This window comes from Macaca mulatta, chromosome 5, assembly GCF_049350105.2.
Source record: "Macaca mulatta isolate MMU2019108-1 chromosome 5, T2T-MMU8v2.0, whole genome shotgun sequence".
NCBI classification, from domain to species: Eukaryota; Metazoa; Chordata; class Mammalia; order Primates; family Cercopithecidae; genus Macaca; species Macaca mulatta.
The window spans coordinates 191,098,467-191,117,376 of NC_133410.1; the positions used below are offsets into that span (position 1 = coordinate 191,098,467).

Below are 18,910 nucleotides of genomic sequence, written 5' to 3' on the forward strand. Positions count from 1 at the left end.
GACTGTGCATCACACCATAGTGTAATGTAAAAACAATATCACACAGAGATAAAGAGTATAGACTTACGAGCCTCACCACCAGGTTTTGTGTCCTAGATCTGATCATTAATGCCTGTGCTACTTGGGTTATATAGCTTCTTTGTGCCTAAGTGGTCTCATCAATTAAAAGGGACTAATTTTCTTCATAGAATTGTCTTTGCTCTTGAGTATTCAATGAAAATATACAAAGGTGTAAACATACAATGGTGTATAGTACATAGTAAATGCTTGAAAACTGTTTATGGTTATCACTAGTACTATTTAATGCATCTCATCTAGTCTCATGACTAGACTATAAGGCAAGGATCCTGTCTGTTCTTTCACTGCTGTATACCAAGCCCTTGGCACAGTTCTGGCATGTAATAGTTGCTCACAAAGTATTTGTTGAATGAATGCATGAAAATAATACAACTAAATAATATGATATAAAGTATATGAAGGGCCATACATCAAGTATATGCAAAGTACTAGTATAGAATACTGGCTAAGAACTGAAGCTCTGCCACTCACTGGGTGCCTTTAAGCAAATTACCACTCTTACTTCCTGTTTCTTTATAGGGTATTATAAAGGTTTACAATGAGGTTTGAATCAGATAATGCATGCAGGGTGCCAAGCAATGATTGGAACATGACAGCTATTCAATGCATGTCAGTGATTGTTTGCTCTTCACTCCATGATTCAAGATGATGCACTTGTAATTCATAGCAAAATTTTAAGAAGACACTTCTCTAAATCAGCATCGGTAGTATCCTCTAAAGCAATAATGGAAATCCCCATCATTTGTTATTTATATATGGTTATTTGAATTTTATGAAAGCAATATTATCTTTTTTTGAATGCATAGAATTTATTCATTTTACATTTATTTAATGAGCACTTATTATGTGCCATGCACTGAGCAAGATTCTGGGAATACAGCAGTAAAAGCAAGATGATCACAGCTGTTGTTTCCAGAGCATGTGAATTCTAGGCTGGACAGGAATCGAGCGAGTTGTTACAATGAATTAAAAAATCTCCGTTAGGGAAAAGCAGAGTGTACGCTGACAGAACATTTCAACACCAGCTTGATTTCTAAAGGGACAGTAAGACAAGACAAATGCCCAATTTCAGCACAGGATAATTTCAGATAATAAAGACTGAAAGAAAAGGCTATACATTTCAGTCGGTGTAACTAGGGCAAGTGACTTCTCCAATCAAAAGAACTCTTTTTGTATGGATACGAGTTGAAAAACTACAAATATGTGTGTATGTGTATATGTGCATATGATTTGTGCTGCTTAAAATAATTGCAATTGCTTTTAACTTTTAATTTTTTTTTTTTTTTTAATTTTTGGCACGATCTCGGCTCACTGCAGACTCCACCTCCCAGGTTCACGCCATTCTCCTGCCTCAGCCTCCCGAGTAGCTGGGACTAAATTTTACATTTTTGATCATCGTGTATCAACTTTCTTAAGTACTAGACAACTCTAGAGAGTTCGATTTGATAGCAGGTTGAAGATAACATGTGAATTAGAGAAATGGAGCTGACAGGGCTGCAAAAGCACTGAGTTTTGTTCAATATTGTTCATAGTATTTGTGTTATTACAATGTGTAATAGCTCCTTAATTAGATGCTGTATTGATTTTGTCCATTAAGCTATGTTTGCAGAGTAGTTATGTCTTATTTCACTTAGCTTGTGATATAACACTCTGTATCCACAATGCTAAATTATGGCATGTGGTTGTTTATAAAAAGATATGTTCTCTCAGAGATCTCAAAGTCAGGGTATGAATCCAAGGTTAGGTCATAGAATTGGAGGGTGGGCTATTGATTGTCTATAATGCTTAACCTTGCTTCCTGATGTCTTAATTATTAGTGCCTCTGTGGGATTTAAGATGATATTATCATTTGCCTTCCACAACAATTGCAGTTAGACTTTGACAGTGAACTTCTTTTCTGCCTTTCCATTTCAGTCATTATAGGCTTGTTTACTCACATCATAGGCAGGTGGCAAATCCATGATATGTATGGCAGACAACTTAGCATTTTGTAATATTCACTCATTTTTCCAATAGCACAAAATAATTTTCAAACAGATGCCAAACCTCCTAATTACCAATATGACTTTAAATCTTCTGTTTTGTCCTCACAGCATCTGTGGTTGGTAAACTATTATTTATAAAACATTTTTCAGTTCAAAGTACTTTTTAAAAGGCATTATTTGAAAAACTTTCACTCCACTGGTGTGTTTTCATATGAACTGGGTATCACATAAGAAGGAGAGGAATAACAATAGCTTTGCGTATGTGGTCTCTTTATGTTTTCACACTCTGACAACTGTCTTTTAAGACATTAAGACTTGTGACACATACTTACTGATGAAAGAAAAAAATCACAGTTAGTAGGTGAAAAGACTGCTAGTGGCTCCCACATTCAGGCACAACAGGACACGCTGAAAAAAAACCTTCAAGATGATACCCTATTGTGTTTGAAGACATGGTACATTTCATTCTTTCTGTGAAGGCTTTAATTGGTTTGATTCCTAACCCTCAAGCTTTGAGTTTAGAATAACTGCAGGGCACTCTGTTGCCCTGTCTCTATTTTTTCCTCCAGTTTTCCTCCTTTTTCTTTTAGTAAAACCTACAGACAACCTTAGTGTTTCCTATGATCATTCCCAGGTTCAGGCTCTAGGGCTTTATGGATGTAGTGATCTCAGTAAGGGAGGATAGAGAGCCCTAGAACTGGCCTTTTTTTTATTTCTTCTGAAGCCAAAGTTTTCTGGAATTCAGGACATGATGAAAGACTCCTGTGTCCAGGCTTTTATCTAAGAGGACTGATGAGCTTCAGAGGAAAAGGTTGTGCAAGTATTTACAAGTTTATCAAACTGTGTCAATGGCCCACTGACTTCCAGGTGTGTTTACCATCAGTAAAGAGCATTTGAAAATGCTAACAGGAATGAACACACTTGACTTGGCCAAATGAGAGAAGGGCTGTGACTTGAAAAGCAGCAGTGCAGAATTTAAAGACAGAGCCCCTTCACAAAACCCTAGTGTGCTGATATTCAAACTAGAAGCTTAAACAGGAAGGCTGTACTAATCTAAGCTGCCATATCAGTGGACTTTGCAGAGAAAAATCAGTGATGTCCTTATATTTCTACATCACTAATTAGAATGAGAGGTCAGATCTGCAACTACCTTTTAGAAAAGACACATTCTAAGACTGTAATTCAAAATAAATTCATTCTAAATAGTGTAATAACTTGAAGCAAATAGAAGTTGACAGGCACTTTAGAGATGAGATTCATATTTCATGGGAAAAGCTAGAATACATCAGTGGGCTTCAAACTATTTTGCTTTTGTGACCTCCTTAAACAAAATAGCTATACAAATTTAATTTTTTTTATTTTTTGAGATCATATGTTTTTCAAAACCTATTTTCTTCTATATTAAATTATGCTTACAATTATTAGTTGTACACATTTGACTGAAAACAACCTAATTCTTATGTAAGTGTGTTAAAGATTTTCATAATTTGAAACATAAAAAGTGAAAATGTATTGAAAATACCTCTCTGAGATGAATGGGAACTTTTTTCAAATGCTTTATATATTCATAGATGAATATTCCTTATAAGAATAAAGCAAAATTCAGTTTCAATTCTAATCCTGTTTTCCTTTCTTATGAATATAAACAAAAGAAATCTTGCTACAACATAAGTGGCAATGGAAGAATTTCTTTTAAGTGATGCTCTTCAATTATTTGACATTCTTATTAGTCATATGTCAAAAATCACATTGCGATCTATTTCTAAAAAAAAATGTTGTCTATAAGCTGCCAGTTCTATCACATTTCTCATAAAAGCAAAGAATCAGCAACTAACTACTTTGAAAAAGACTTATTACACTGTTTTTAGAACCAGTCCTTTCCCGGTTTCTGTGTAGGATATCAAAAAAGACTTTACCAAGGCTTAGCAAAATACTGCTAATTTGACCTGTTATTCTGCTACTTAGTGGCACTTTGTTTAATCTGGTATGCTTAAAATGTGGTGAAAAATGGAACTATTGCTCATATTAATTCACCTTTGATATTATAATTTTGTAATGCTTTCATCGTATTACAGGAAGATCTCATTTTATTACGCTTTATCATGCCTCCCAGATACCGTGTTTTTTACAAACTGAGTGTTTGTGGTAGCCCTGCATCAAGCAAGTCTGTCGGCACCATTTTTCCAACAGCACGTGCCCACGCCATGTCTCTGTGTTGCATTTTGGTAATTCTCAAAATATTTCAAACTTTTTCATTATCGTTAGATCTGTTACGGTGACCTTCAATCAGTGATCTTTGATGTTGCTCTTATCATTGTTTGGGGGTGCCAGAAACCACACCCGTAGAAGACAGCGAACTTAATCAATACATGCGTGTGTGTTCTGACTGCTCCGGGACCAGCATCCCCACCATCTTTCTCTCCTTGGGCCTTCCTATTTCCTGAGACACAACAGTATTGAAATTAGGCCAATCAATAGGCCCACGGTGGCCTCTAAGTATTCAAGTGAAAGGAAGAATCACACGTCTCTCAGTTTAAGTCGAAAGCTAGAAATGATCAAGCTTAGTGGGGAAGGCATGTCCAAGATGAGATCGGCTGAAAGCTAGGCCTCCTGCGCCAAACACTTGGCCAGGTTGTGAGTGCAAAGGAAAAGTTTTTAAAGGCAATTAAAAGCACGACTCCAGTGAGCACATGAATGATAAGAAAGCAAAACAGCCTTGTTACCGACAAGGAGAACATTTGAGTGGCCTGGATAGATGATCAAACCAGATACAACATTCCCTTAAGCTAAAGCCTACTCCAGAGCAAGGCTCTCTCTTCAGCTCTGTAAAGGCTGAGAGGTGAGGAAGCTGCAGAATAAGAGTTTGAAGTTAACAAAGGTTGGTTCATGAGGTTTAAGGAAAGAAGCCATCGCTGCGACATAAAAATGCAAAGTGAAGCAGCAGGTGCTGGTGTAGACGCTGCAGCAAGTTATCCAGAAGATCTAGCTAAGATCACTGATGAATGTGGCTACACTAGACAGTAGATTTTCAGTGTAGATGAAAGAGCCTTACACTGGAAGAAGATGCCATCTAGGAGTTTTCCTAGCTAGAGAGGAGAAGTCAAGGCCTGGCTTCAAAGCTTCCAGGGACAGGCTGACTCTGTTAGGGGGTAATGCAACTGGTAACTTGAAGTTGAAACCAGTGCTTATTGATCATTCCTAAAATCCTAGGGCTGTTAAGAATTATGCTAATTCTACTCTGCCTGTGCTCTATAAATGGAACAACAAAGCCTGGATGACAGCACATCTCTTTACAACGTGGCTACCCAATATTTTAAGCCCACCATTGAGACCTACTGCTCAGAGAAAAAGAGTGCTTTCAAAATATTACTTCTTATTGACAATGTGCCTAGTCCCCCAAGAGCTCTGATGGAGATGTACGAGGAGGTTAATGTTTTCATGTCTGCAGACACAGCATCCATTCTGCAGCCCACGGATCGGGATAACTTCAGCTTTCAAGTCATATTTAAGAAGTGCGTTTTGTAAGGCTATCATAGATAGATAGTGATTTCCTGTGATAGATCTGGGCAAAGCCAATTAAAAACCTTCTGGAAAGGATTTAGCATTCTAGATGCTATTAAGAATATTTATGACTCATGGGAAGAGGTCAAAAGACTAGCATTAACTAGAGTTTGGAACTTGATTCCAACCTTCATAGATGACTTTGAGGGTTCACACTTCAATGGCAGAAGTAACTGCAGATCTGGTGGAAATAGCAAGAAAACTAGAATTAGAAGTAGAACCTGAAGATGTGACTGAATTGCTGCAGTCTCATCATGAAACTTTAATGGATGAGGAGTTGCTTCTTATGGATGAGCAAAGAAAGTGGGTATTTGAGATGGAATTTACTGGTGGTGAAGAAGCTGTGAACATTGTTGAAATAACAACAAAGGATTTACAATATTATGAACTTAGTTGATAAAGCAGTGGCAGGGTTTGAGAGGGTTGACTCTAATTCTGAAAAAAGTTCTACTGTGAGTAAAATGATATCAAATAGCATCACATCCTTCAGAGAAACCTTTCATGGAAAGAGTCAATGTGGCAAACTTAATTATTGTCTTTTTTTTTTTTTTTTTTTTTTGAGACGGAGTCTCGCTCTGCCGCCCAGGCTGGAGTGCAGTGGCCGGATCTCAGCTCACTGCAAGCTCTGCCTCCCGGGTTTACACCATTCTCCTGCCTCAGCCTCCCGAGTAGCTGGGACTACAGGCGCCCGCCACCGCGCCCGGCTAGTTTTTTGTATTTTTTAGTAGAGACGGGGTTTCACCGTGTTAGCCAGGATGGTCTCGATCTCCTGACCTTGTGATCCACCCTTCTCGGCCTCCCAAAGTGCTGAGATTACAGGCTTGAGCCACCGCGCCCGGCCAATTATTGTCTTATTTTAAGAAATTGCCATAGACACTCCAACCTTCAGCAACCACTATCTTGATCAATCAGCTGCTACCTACACTGAGGCAAGATCCTCCACCAGCAAAAAGATTATGACTTGATCAGAGGGTCGTTAGCATTTTTTAGCAATAAAATATTTTTAAATTAAGGTTGTACATTGGTTTGTAGAAACCTATTGGCTGGGCACAGTGGCTCATGCCTGTAATCCCAGCACTTTGCAGGGCTAAGGCTGGTGGATCGCTTGAGTCCAAGAGTTTTAGACCAGCCTAGACAACATGTTGAAACCCTGTCTTTACAAAAAACACCAAAAAATTAGCCAGACTTAGTGGTGTGCACTTGTAGTCTCAGGCACTTGAGAAGCTAAGGGAGGATGATCACCTGAGCCCAGGGAGATTGAGGCTGCAGTGAGCTGAGATTGGGCCACTGCACTCCAGCCTGGGTGACAACTTTTGAGACCCTATCTCAAAAAAAAAAAAGGAAATAATGCTATTGCACACTTAATAGACTGCAGTACAGTGTAAACATAGCTTTTTATGTTATGGTAAACCAAAAAATGTGTGTACCTCACTGTATTGTGATACTTGCTTTATTGTGGTGGTCTGGAACAAAATGTGCAATATGTATGCCTGTATATGCTGTAAATATATCTATTTCATTAGCTCATTTAATTTATGGGAAATATCCACCATATAATTTACCTGTCAGAGCCAGTACTTACTAAAATCAAATTTACCATTTTTTTGTTTTGTTTTGTTTTGAGATGGGGTCTTGCTCTGTCACCCAGGCTAGAGTACAGTGGCACGGTCTCAGCTCACTGCAACCTCTACCTCCTGGGTTCAAGTGATTCTCCTGCCTCAGCCTTCCAAGTAGCTAGGATTACAGGTGCCCACCACCACGACCGGCTAATTTTTGTATTTTTAGTAGAGATGGGATTTCACCATCTTGGCCAGGCTGGTCTCGAACTCCTGACCTCGGGGTCCACCTGCCTCAGTCTCCCAAAGTGCTGGGGTTACAGGCGTGAACCACCATGCCTGGCCCAAATTTACCTTTTGTCAGAAAAAGTCTGACTTATTTTTTCAGTTCAAATAAATTAATCTACATTTTGTTAGAACCCCTCAGTTCTGAATCCCTGCTCTAGGTAGATAGGTAGCAAGATAAAGCACAAATCCTTGTCCTTACCTTGACAGCTGGAATAAATAAAGCATCATTACATTTCATGTTTCTTACCTTCTTGCTGTGTTGTTGGTAGTCATGAAAGTCTTCTGCAGTTGAAAAGCATCCTTTGACAGTGGTTGGGGTGGGTGATAAGTTCATTAAAAAGGTAATCTCTCTTTCTTGATACATTTGACTTCAAAGCATGCCAGTAGTCCAAAATACCCCATTTTAAACCCCACATTTTGCCCTTAATGGAGCTATGTTAAGCAGAGAAAGTCGCTGAAGCCCTACCTTGGGTTTATGGTGTCTTAAATAAAAGAAGCTTTACCAACAAAAATACTTTTAATTTTGCCTTTTTCTGGCATACTGGAAGTTTTATGCTGCAGGACAATGAGTCATGGTAGTATTTTGGGTGTGTAAGAGCCATACCTTTCCTTTGTAAAGAAAGTCAACACGTGGGTGTTATTGAGGTTCTATTAATAGAAATTAATTTCCTACCCCCATTCCTTATTGAAAAGTTTCAATGTTTCCTAGGGATATGGCTACCCTTGTTTAAAGACCCCTGGACTAGATGACCTCACGGATACTAGAACTCGAAGATTCTGTGGTGTTATGATTAATTAGGGTTCTTTTCGTTATGGGAGGAAAAAATCATCGCAACTACTGTCCCATTCAAGCACACTCTACCAGTCTTGGTTGTTTTACAAATGAAGAACCCTCTTTTTCTGGAAAAGAGCCACCTGTTAAATTAGCTATGTATGGGACTAATAGGATAAATAGATATGCTTCCCGACACAACAATGTATTCACATATCATTTCTGTGGGAAAGATTTTAACCTCCCTCAAAATTAATTTGTGGAGAAAGCAACAAGGCAAGAATACCTGGCTTATTAAACGGCTTTGACATAGTGAAACCTGAAACCCTAGAAATCAGAACTTGGTTACCATTACCACAGCTAATGCTCTTGGGTAAACATAATGTTTTGGAAAAAAATGCTGAAATTAGCACCAGTTTATGAATTTATGCTTCCCAGTTTCAAAGCACAGATATGCTATTAAAACTCAGAAAACCATTAATAGCAGCAATAGGGTCAACCCAAGAGAGTAGATTACATTACATACGCTTCAGATAGTAGATCGAACTTATTAATGAAAATCAAGTATAATAGCCTAGAAATGTATATACTTGATGAATGAGTATAAATATAAACTATATTCATATTGAAATATGGTATGTATACTAACATCTTAGAGGGGAAGAGAGTAGCTATTCTACTCAGTACGTTAAAATTAGTTTCATGTAGAAGTCAACCAAAAGACAAAAGCTTATGAGGAACTTATGAATTATAACATAAAGAGTATTATGTTATAGTATCCATGGCAGTTTTATAAATTTTATCAGCATAAAATTTATAAAAATAAGTATAAACTTTATATCCTGAAATTGTATTCTCCAGGGTGTTTCAGTGACTTAATATATCTGATTTTATGTGAACTAGACAAATAAATTTAAAACTTAGTAATTTAAAATAATATTTTTGTTTTAATAAAAAGCAAAGATTTTATTGAGGATTATATACAACGGATAGTTTTGGAATTCTGCAGACCTTGATTTCAGTCTTGACTCCATCAGTCGCTTTGGCCACATCATTTACTTCTCTGAGCCTTAGTTTCCTCATCTCAAAATGATAACAACCTCATAGGTGAAACTACCTGTCATATTGTAGGTTCTCAGTAAAGATTAATTCCATTTCTTTCTCCCCTGAACCTTCTCAATAAAAGTTCCTTGATGACAAATATAGGTTCCTTTGCAGAAGCTTCCTAAATGAAAAGTAGAAATTGGTCTCAGATAATTAAAAATTTCTGAGTAAAGCAAGATAGATGTCTGTTTAGATAGAAAGCAAAATAATCTCTGGGTAGTAGCATTATATATACTTTTTCTCTTTTTATTTAACTATATGTTCTAATTTTGCTGAAATAAACAAGTATTACTATTGTAAAATAAATACTTTGAATCCTATGAATGATCTGCAGTTTATAATCCAAGAGTTGATGTGTGGAAAAATTACAGTGATTACTATAACTCAATTTGGAAATTTTATTCCTTAGATCATTTTGTATTACTGAATTGGTTTAAGAAAAATAGACCTGATAGCTACCATGATTGTCAACACTGAGAAAGAAGAGAGGAAGTGAGATTATAAATAATGCCTTTTTACTGAGTTTTCTTGTACAACCCTCTTCTGCCTCATACCTGGGTTATTGCAACTGTGTCCTCACTCATCTGTTCATTTCCAGGCTTCCCACAGTTACTGCACAGTGATGCTCTTGAAACAGTGATTTCATTTCACCTTTAGCCTGCTCAGAACCTTTAATGGGTCTCCATTTAGCTCTAGTGGTCCTTCACCACTGATGATACGTGTGTCATGTAGGATGCAGTAGTCCAGGTGGAAAGCAATTGTAACATTTGCTAGTGATGTACCCTCAAACCTCACATTTATCTCTAAGTGTGAATTTTTTGTGAATTGCTTCAGATCCTGTCGGCCATAAACTGCGTCTATGATTGCAGGTCATGTTCCTTAGTAATCTTCAGTTCTGTTTTTCTTGATTATACACACACACCCCACCACCACACAAGAATAAGTGTGTTTGAGGCATCGAAATGCAATTTACCCATAATCAGTCTTCAAGTATCTATTTTAAAAGCATACCATAAATGACATGCACAGTAACAGAATGCTAGTAAATATATACGTCTTCAGGGAGAAGAGTGTAATAACACTCTTGATAGAGTGAAAATACAAAAAAATCACTAGCATAAAGTATAAAGACCATATTCTTTAACCTGGTATTCAAGGCACTCCACAAACAGATGTCATTTCCCTTCCCAACCTTATCTCACATCCCTCCCATGACAAACCCATTCAAACCTCCTGAGAGCCAGACACTGCGGCTTGTGTTTGATGCCCCAAACCTCATGGAATCCTTATAACAGTGCAATGATTACATTACTCTCCCCATTTTCTAGATGACGTTTAGTATCTTGCTTCAGGCCACACAGCTAATTGTTGGCAGAGCCAGGCTTCAAACCCAGATTTGTCTGACTCCAAAACGAGTTTTCTTTATCTTATTTTCTGGCCAGATGGATTTCTCTGCTGAGCACCAACCTAACACCTCTCAAGTTCCACTTGCATGCTTGTGATGGCGATGTTTATCCCGACTCAGAAACCTTATCCTACCTGTTCCTCAACGTTTACTGCCAAACTTAACTCCTGTGAAATCTCTCAGCCTCCAGCCTGCAGTGATAGTGCCTTTCTCTGACCCCTACTCAGGGTCATACTGCTTTAGGGTCTCACTTAATTTATCAGTTTGTGGGTGTTGTCTCCCCAACCAGGTAATTACTACTTGATGGCAGAAGCTTTGTAAGTCAGATCAGATAATCTCTAAGATTCTACTCTTTGGTTTATGTTTCTTTTTTTAAGTCACCTACAGTGCTGCCGCTAGCAGACACTCAGTAAAAATGAACTCAGTGTTAAAGTAATAATTCTTCACAGAGAGTTAGAAGACTCTCTCCCTTATCACTAAGATAAGATAGCTTACAGCTCTCAGATTAAAATTACATCCTCTACGTTTTGAATTAACAGTTTAATGTTTAAAAAAAAAAAAAAAGACAAAGTTGGTAGTAAGTCAACTTTGTTATCACTTTTTTTTTTAAGAGACGGGAGTCTCACTATGTTGCCCAGGCTGGACTTTAACTCCTGAGCTCAAGTGATCCTCCCCCCTCACCCTCCTGTTGTTGTCACTGTAAAAGGGCTGAATTGATAGAAGATAATTTGCCCAGTTTCATTCTGTTCCTCAGCCTCCTGGACCCGTCTGCATAAAAGACAGTGTGGTTATATTTCCGCTTATGGAAAATTGCAGACATTCTACCGTGACCCCCATCAGAGCAACTGAGAAAGAACCTTGGCAAAGAGGGAAAAGGGGAACATCATACCAAAAAGAGGAGTCTTGGATCTGTTTTCTAGAAGGAGGCCATGCAGGAAGAGAAGAGATGCTCTTTTACCAGGTGGCAGGGATCCAGGGAGCAAAGAGGTTTTGTTCCTATGGATCAAAGATCAGTGTGGTCAGAAGTAACACAGCATGTCCACTGAGACTACAAGTGAGTTTGAAATGAGGGTCAAAAGAGAGAGGAACAGCCTTCACCAAAAGCTATGTGAGCACTTAAGCTGACCCCTCCTTCCTTTCCCCTCACAATGCCCCAAGTACCCCTTCCCTACCTCTCTGCCAGCTTCTGGTGTTTTTCATTCATCCTAGTATGTCATTTGGATAGAACTACATGAATCCGAGCCATTGATTGGTTTTATTGTTTGCTTAAGGATTGATTTAGAAATCTCCATAATCCATTCTGCCTTAATTTACACTTTGCAGTGTTATAATATGTTTAGAATGACTGATAAGTACCAGACCTAATCTCTCCCAAGAAATAACAAGACACATAATTTGTAAGATAATTACGTTTCAAGTGAACAGAAAGACTGTAGGTGTGAAAACAGCTTTAGTAATAGCCATACCTTGGGGAAGTCAAAGGGATTTTAACTTAACTATCTTAGGAGCTAAATCAGAATTAGTAAAACACCAATATCTAGCAACGGAAGCTTTTAAAGTGCAAATTTTATGAGAGTACTTTATCAGAAGACGAAATGGCTTGAGCATTTAGTAAAAATAACTTTTTCAAAAAGTTTAAAAACCTTTTTTGTTCTGTTTTTTAAAAAATGTTTTGTTCTTCATCACTGGATCTCTTACATTCAGGAAAATTAGGTGGATTTACGCAAGAAAATAATACCATAGATTCCGGAGAACTTGATATTGGCCGAAGAGCAATTCAAGAGGTTCCTCCCGGGATCTTCTGGAGATCACAGCTCTTCATTGATCAGCCACAGTTTCTTAAATTCAATATCTCTCTTCAGAAGGATGCATTGATAGGAGTCTATGGCCGAAAAGGCTTACCGCCTTCCCATACTCAGGTAAGGCTAGGCTTTCTCATCAATAAAATAAAAACTGCTGCTTGCATTTTTTGAAATTAGTATCTTTCTTAAGCTCAGCTGTTTGGTTAACTGTTCGGCCACTTTGGAACTGACTTCCTACAGTAGAAAGAATTTTGAATGTAGGTTACTTGTTCTGAGGTTTTTGAATCAGTAGTGGGAAGAACAATATTTTCTTCCTGATTTGACTGTTTAAAATGTACTGAATTTTGTGAGTAACTTAATGAATATTGAGCATCATCTGAGCACCCAGTAAAACACCATGGATTTTCCAAGTGTTTTACAAAGATTCTATGATAATTTCAGATGATCTTATTCCTTTCATGTAATAGATGCATAACATATTCATCTCAAACACGTATTCATTCTGTTCAAAATGTAATTTTTTAGTTTATGCCAGATTTACTCTTAGTAGAGAAATTATGGGAACATCAACATAAATATGATGACATGAGCTTTATCAACTCAAGCACTGTTCCTCATCTAAAATGGTGAATGCTGAGATAAAGAGGCAAGAGAGCTTTCAGAGATAACCAAGTATGATCATATTCATGTGGTACGCAAAACAATTCAGATATCCTTAATATCAAAGAACTTCAAAGTCATTTCCCTTGCATAAAAATCCCCTCACAACAGCAATCACAGATGGAGAACTACTGTCAATTCCACAGCCTTTTTCATAATCTAATACAGTACTGAGTCATAGTATGTAAATTGGAAATTGTCACTTAATATAGGTTCCGTCATGTCTAAGAGAAGTTTTTTGAATTACCTACCATAAAATTGGAACTGAGACTTTACCCAAGATCAACTATTTTGTTAGTAAGTAGAATATCAAACATGTAATAGTTGATTAATTAAAATTGACAGTTGGATGAGCCTAAAGTTATATTCGATCATCAATTTATTTGCCCAGAGGATTTCATGCTGATTTAGTGTGATTTATAAAATAAGGACTGGGAAGTTTTCATGTATGCTTTATATCATATAATTTTGTGAGAAATACTTCTTCAATAACCTAGGAACATAAATTATGAAGAAAAGTTATCACATATTAATAAAGAAATTATATCTTTAAAGAAAGATGAGTAAGAAGATTTCAACATGCTTTTTCTAATATAATTGTGGATTTACTTCATATACATATGTGAATTTTTATGGCGGTGAAATTTCTGAATATCAGGCTTTAGTGTATTCATTTTTCCTATTTAATATTTTTAATATATTATTAAAGTAAATTCAATTCTTATGGATTGTATACTTCTTATAATGTACTAACGCCCAATTTTAAATTTTGTGTTTCTGTTTGTTGGGGTTCTGGTTTTTGTTTGTTTTGTTTTTTGTTTGAGACAGGGTCTCACTCTGTCTTCCAGACTGGCGTGCAATGGTACAGTCTCACCTCACTGCAGCCTCAACCTCCTTGGCTCAGGTGATCCTTCCACCTCAGCCTCCTGGGTAGCTGGGACTACAGATGCGTGTCACTGCACCCGGCTAATTTTTGTATTTTTTGTAGAGATGTGGTTTCACCACATTGCCCAGACTGGTCTTGAACTCCTGGGCTCAAGCAATCCGCCCACCTCAGCTTCCCAAAGGACTGGGATTACAGGCAGGAGCCACCGCATCTGGACCAATTTATTTTATTCTATTCTATTCTATTCTATTCTATTCTATTCTATTCTATTCTATTCTATTCTATTCCATTCCATTCCATTCCATTCCATTCCATTCTATTCTATTTTTTATTGTTTGAGATGGAGTTTTGCTTTTGTTGCCCAGGCTGGAGTGCAATGGCATGATCTCGGCTCACCGCAACCTCCGCCTCCCAGGTTCAAGTGATGCTTCAGCCTCAGCCTCTCGAGTAGCTGGGATGCGCCACAACGCCCAGCTAATTTTGTATTTTTAGTAGAGATGGGGTTTTTCCATGTTGGTCAGGCTGGTCCCAAACTCCCAGCCTCAGGTGATCTGCCCTCCTCGGCCTCCCGAAGTGTTAGGATTACAGGCATGAGCCACCGCGCCCAGCCAGTCTGGACCATTTTAAATTTTAGATTTGACTCCAGTTCATCTTATAGGTGACACTGACTAGGGTACAATAACCAGGTTTTCTTAAGGCCAGGCACAGTGGGTCACACCTGTAGTCCCAGCACTGGGAGGCTGAGGTGGGTGGAGCACTTAAGGTCAGGAGTTCAAGACCGGCCTGACCAACGTGGTGAAACCCCGTCTCTACTAAAAATACAAAACTAGCCGAACGTAGTGATGCACACCTGTAATCCCAGCTACTCAGGAGGCTGAGGCAGGAGAATCACTTGAACCCTGGAGGCGGAGGTTGCAGTGAGTGAGAGATCGTGACATTGCACTCCAGCCTGGACAACAAGAGCAAAACTCTGTCTAGGGGAAAAAAAAAAAAAAAAAAAAAAAAAATTTTCTTAAATGGAAGTCCTCTATAACTTCAATTATAGTAGACAGATTGGATTTATAGCAATTGTCCAGTGAAATATGAAAAAATATTTTCCCATTAAAACCACATATGTGATTATTTGTGTATAATTCAAAAAATGTACCTCTAAGCCGAGCATAATAGTGAACATGTAACTTATAAATTCCAGAAAATAATTTCAGATAAGAATTGCCTATTGTTTTGTGTACTTGAAAGGTTTATTTAAAGATTTAGTTGACTCTGCAAGTTGTATATAACATTTAAGATTAGAGAAATAAAAGGTGCAGTTTCAGGTTTTCTCATAATCTTTCTAGTATTTAAACATAATACATGTGATACCCACTTTTCTTTTCTACCACAATATATGTGTTTAAGTAGGTTATGCATTTTCTTAAGCATCACGGTTATTATAGTTTCTTCCTGTGGTTTATTCAGTATCAGCAGAGCAAACAACTGTTTCTGAGTTCAGTGTTTAAACATGAAATATTCTATAAAGCAGCCCAAATTGAATATTTCTCTGTTTCTGGGGAACATTAAATAAATCAACCTGAAATAATTAAAAGTGGCCAGCCATTCAGAATGGTTGCTTGAGCTGTCACAGTCTTTGTGACCTTTTTAAAACTGCCCGTTTGATTGTTGCCAACGAATCAGTGGGCTCTCTTCTCCCTGATGCCAGTTCATTCTCTTGGTCAGTTAGTGGCCTAAGGAGGCGATGCAGAGCCTTATGGTTAAGTGTACTGTAGCATTTGAGTGCAGTCACATGAAGGCTCTTGTCGAATGAGAGTTGGAAGCCTGGGTTCTAAGCATACCCTTTACCACCTTTTCACTTGGTGACCTTGCAGCATCCCTTCTCTGAGCCTTAGTGTCCATTGGTAAAATGAAAGAGTTGGATCAGATGATGTGTAAAATCTCTTTATTCTCTATATTCCAATTACAGCAAGACTGTGCCACTACCAAAGAGTTGATGTCAGGACACAGTTAAGTATTCATAGATTCCAAGAACTCATCGTTTTAGTAACAGAATTGAATTAAACCTCTAATCTAACTGTTCAGAAGTGAACCACGAAGATACCTGAAACAAAATCTATTTGTTTTTAAATGGTCTATTAGGTAACCAGCATAAATACAACAAAGACGGGCAAACTTTTCTTCTATTGATTTTCCAAAAGACCTTGTTAATACATTGTAGTTGAAACCAACTTTAGACGAGGATTGTTAAAGCGTGTATATTTGTTAATATTAAATCATAAGAAAATGACCTTTAAACAGAGCTTTCACAGTAAAATTATCTCACTTTATATGAAACCTTTATCAAGTATAAGCTTTGTCTCATGATGGCTTCCCCGGAGTAGTGCAATTGAAGAGTTAGCCCCAAGAATTTCTTCCTAAAAAGAGCATAAGGTCCTAAGACTCCTCTTCTCCCCAAAAATATATGTGTCTCCATCTTAGAAGTATTACAGAGCAAAACTCACATTTGCCCTTAAGTGACCAGTTTATGCCCTAAGAACGAAAATTGTTAAGTATTTTCATTCCTTGTAATTTGGTAACTTTTGGCACAGATGGTTTTAGTGTTAACGTAGGGAATTTTCTTTAGGTATTTGAATCACTTCTGAAATCATGTGTGAAACACTTCTGCAGAAGAGCCTAGAACTGGGTAGATACTCAAAACCTGTCAGCTCCTCCTCCCCACCATCATGTTCACTACCCTGGCCTTATTTTATTGTTCACAGTGTGATGCAAATGGTTACTTCCATGATAAAGGTGATGGTTGTGCTTTTACCTTCAAAGACCAGCTAAAACTCAGAATTTCTCCCTTCAACTGTTTCAGTTACTGTGTTTAATGTTAGGGAAGAAAAATGTTTATATGCTTGGGTCATAAAAAGAAATTTTTTCTTGTCTCTTTGCCATGCAAATGTGTAAATATTTAAACCTGATGAGGAAATGAATGGCTTATTTGAGACAGAATCACCTTTCAAAACTGCTGAATTAGTTTTCCTCTAATAATTCCAGAATAGAATTCCAGTCAAATTTTTGTAGGGCAGGTATCCACACCAGTCATTCTTTTCATCCTTATAAGGTATAAATGAAAATAAACGTCGTTGACTGCTGATCACGTTATACTATTTTTATATATTTCTCACAGCTGAATTCTATTCTAATGAAACTACCCAAAAGAACAAAAAAAGATTTTACTTATAAATAATAATTTTAATAAGTCAGAAGCTGAATTAAATTCTAAATTCTCTCCAATGTTAACAGCAGAGGTCTATGATCAGTAAAATGGCAATCTATTTAACTGTGATTCTCAGTATTTCCAACAACTGATTTTATTCCACCTTGATTGAATTAAGAGATTCATATAATAATCTTTTTCTTAAATAGGCCTCTGATGAAATTCCATTTAAGAAATCTATCAGAAAGTAGAATATTTATGATTTATATATGCAGTATTATAATTATTATTTATATATTGTACTGTGGCATATGTTTCACCATAAACACACCTCAGGAATAGAATGAAACTAGGTAACAGTCTGTAGACACTGAATCACTCTACTTTTAACAATTGTTATCTAAAAAATTTCTTGAAACTACATTGGAGAGTCTTTTCAGCATCTTTCAAATTCCCTGTATTATTTCTACTTATAAAATTTTACTCCACTGTATAACAGTCACATTTTCTATTTTTAATTCTTGTTTAAACTCTCCAGCCACCAATGTTGATGTCTAATTTTACTAAAACAAAACTTAGGTTTAATGATGACCCATTCATAAGAGTAGTCAGGCACATTTCCTATTATTGCCGTCGCTTCAGAACCCCTCCATTAACTGTTCAGATCAAAGATGTAAAGGCATCTTGTTACTTGTCTTTAATCTAACAATAACTAAGTAAAGCCCGTGGCGTTCTCCATCGTGCTTGAGATGGTCACATCAGGGTCACAGGAGAGGTGGAGTAGGGTGGGAGGGATGACCCCACTTGGAGTGAAGTGCTCTTGAGTTCACACCCCAACCCCACCATTACCAGATGGCTGAGAGCCTGCTGCAGCTCCTCAAGTTCAGATTCCTTCATCTGTAAAGTGCAGATGGTAAAGCCTTCCTACGAGGGTTCCTGTGAGGAACCGGCACAGAGTAAGGATTCAACAGTAGTTGTTGCTACATGAATATTAAGTCAGAGAAGACTGTAGAGGGTTATCTTGTGGTCTAACTACAACAAGATTGCTGGCAACATGGATGGAACTGGAGGTCATTGCGTGAAGTGAAATAAGCCAGGCATAGAAAGTCAAATACCACATATTCTGACTTATATATAGGAGCTAAAAAAGTGAATGAGTAGAAAGAGGAGAATGATGGTTCTCAGCAAACTAACACCAGAACAGAAAACCAAACACTACATGTTCTCACTCAAACATGAGTGGGAGTTGAATGCTGAGAACACATGGACACAGGGAGGGGAACATCACACACCAAGGCCTCTCAGGGGGTGGGGTTCTAGGGGAGGGATAGCATTAGGAGAAATACCTAATGTAGATGATGGGTTGATGGGTGCAGCCAACCACCATGGCACGTGCATACCTATGTAACAAACCAGCACATTCTGCACATGTATCCCAGAACTTAAAGTGTAATAAAATAAAATTTAAAACAAAGAAAGAGTAGAATGATGGATACCAGAGGCTGGGAGGGCACTCAAAATATGTACAACTGTTATATATCAATTTTGAATTAATGCATTAAAAATAAGCCTGCTGGATTGGAAATGTCAGTTCATGTAGATTTTATGTTTGTATCC

The 18,910-nt window shown here is 37.5% G+C and overlaps 1 protein-coding gene across 8 annotated transcripts in view; it reads left to right on the forward strand.

Moving 5' to 3' along the window:
- TENM3 (teneurin transmembrane protein 3) overlaps positions 1 to 18,910 on the forward strand; it is a 659,662-nt gene that overhangs the window by 516,475 nt on the left and 124,277 nt on the right. For all 8 annotated transcript variants that reach the window (NM_001193929.2, XM_078001693.1, XM_078001694.1 and 5 more), the window contains 1 exon segment: positions 12,454 to 12,668. In NM_001193929.2, the coding sequence (NP_001180858.2) occupies positions 12,454 to 12,668 (215 nt within the window).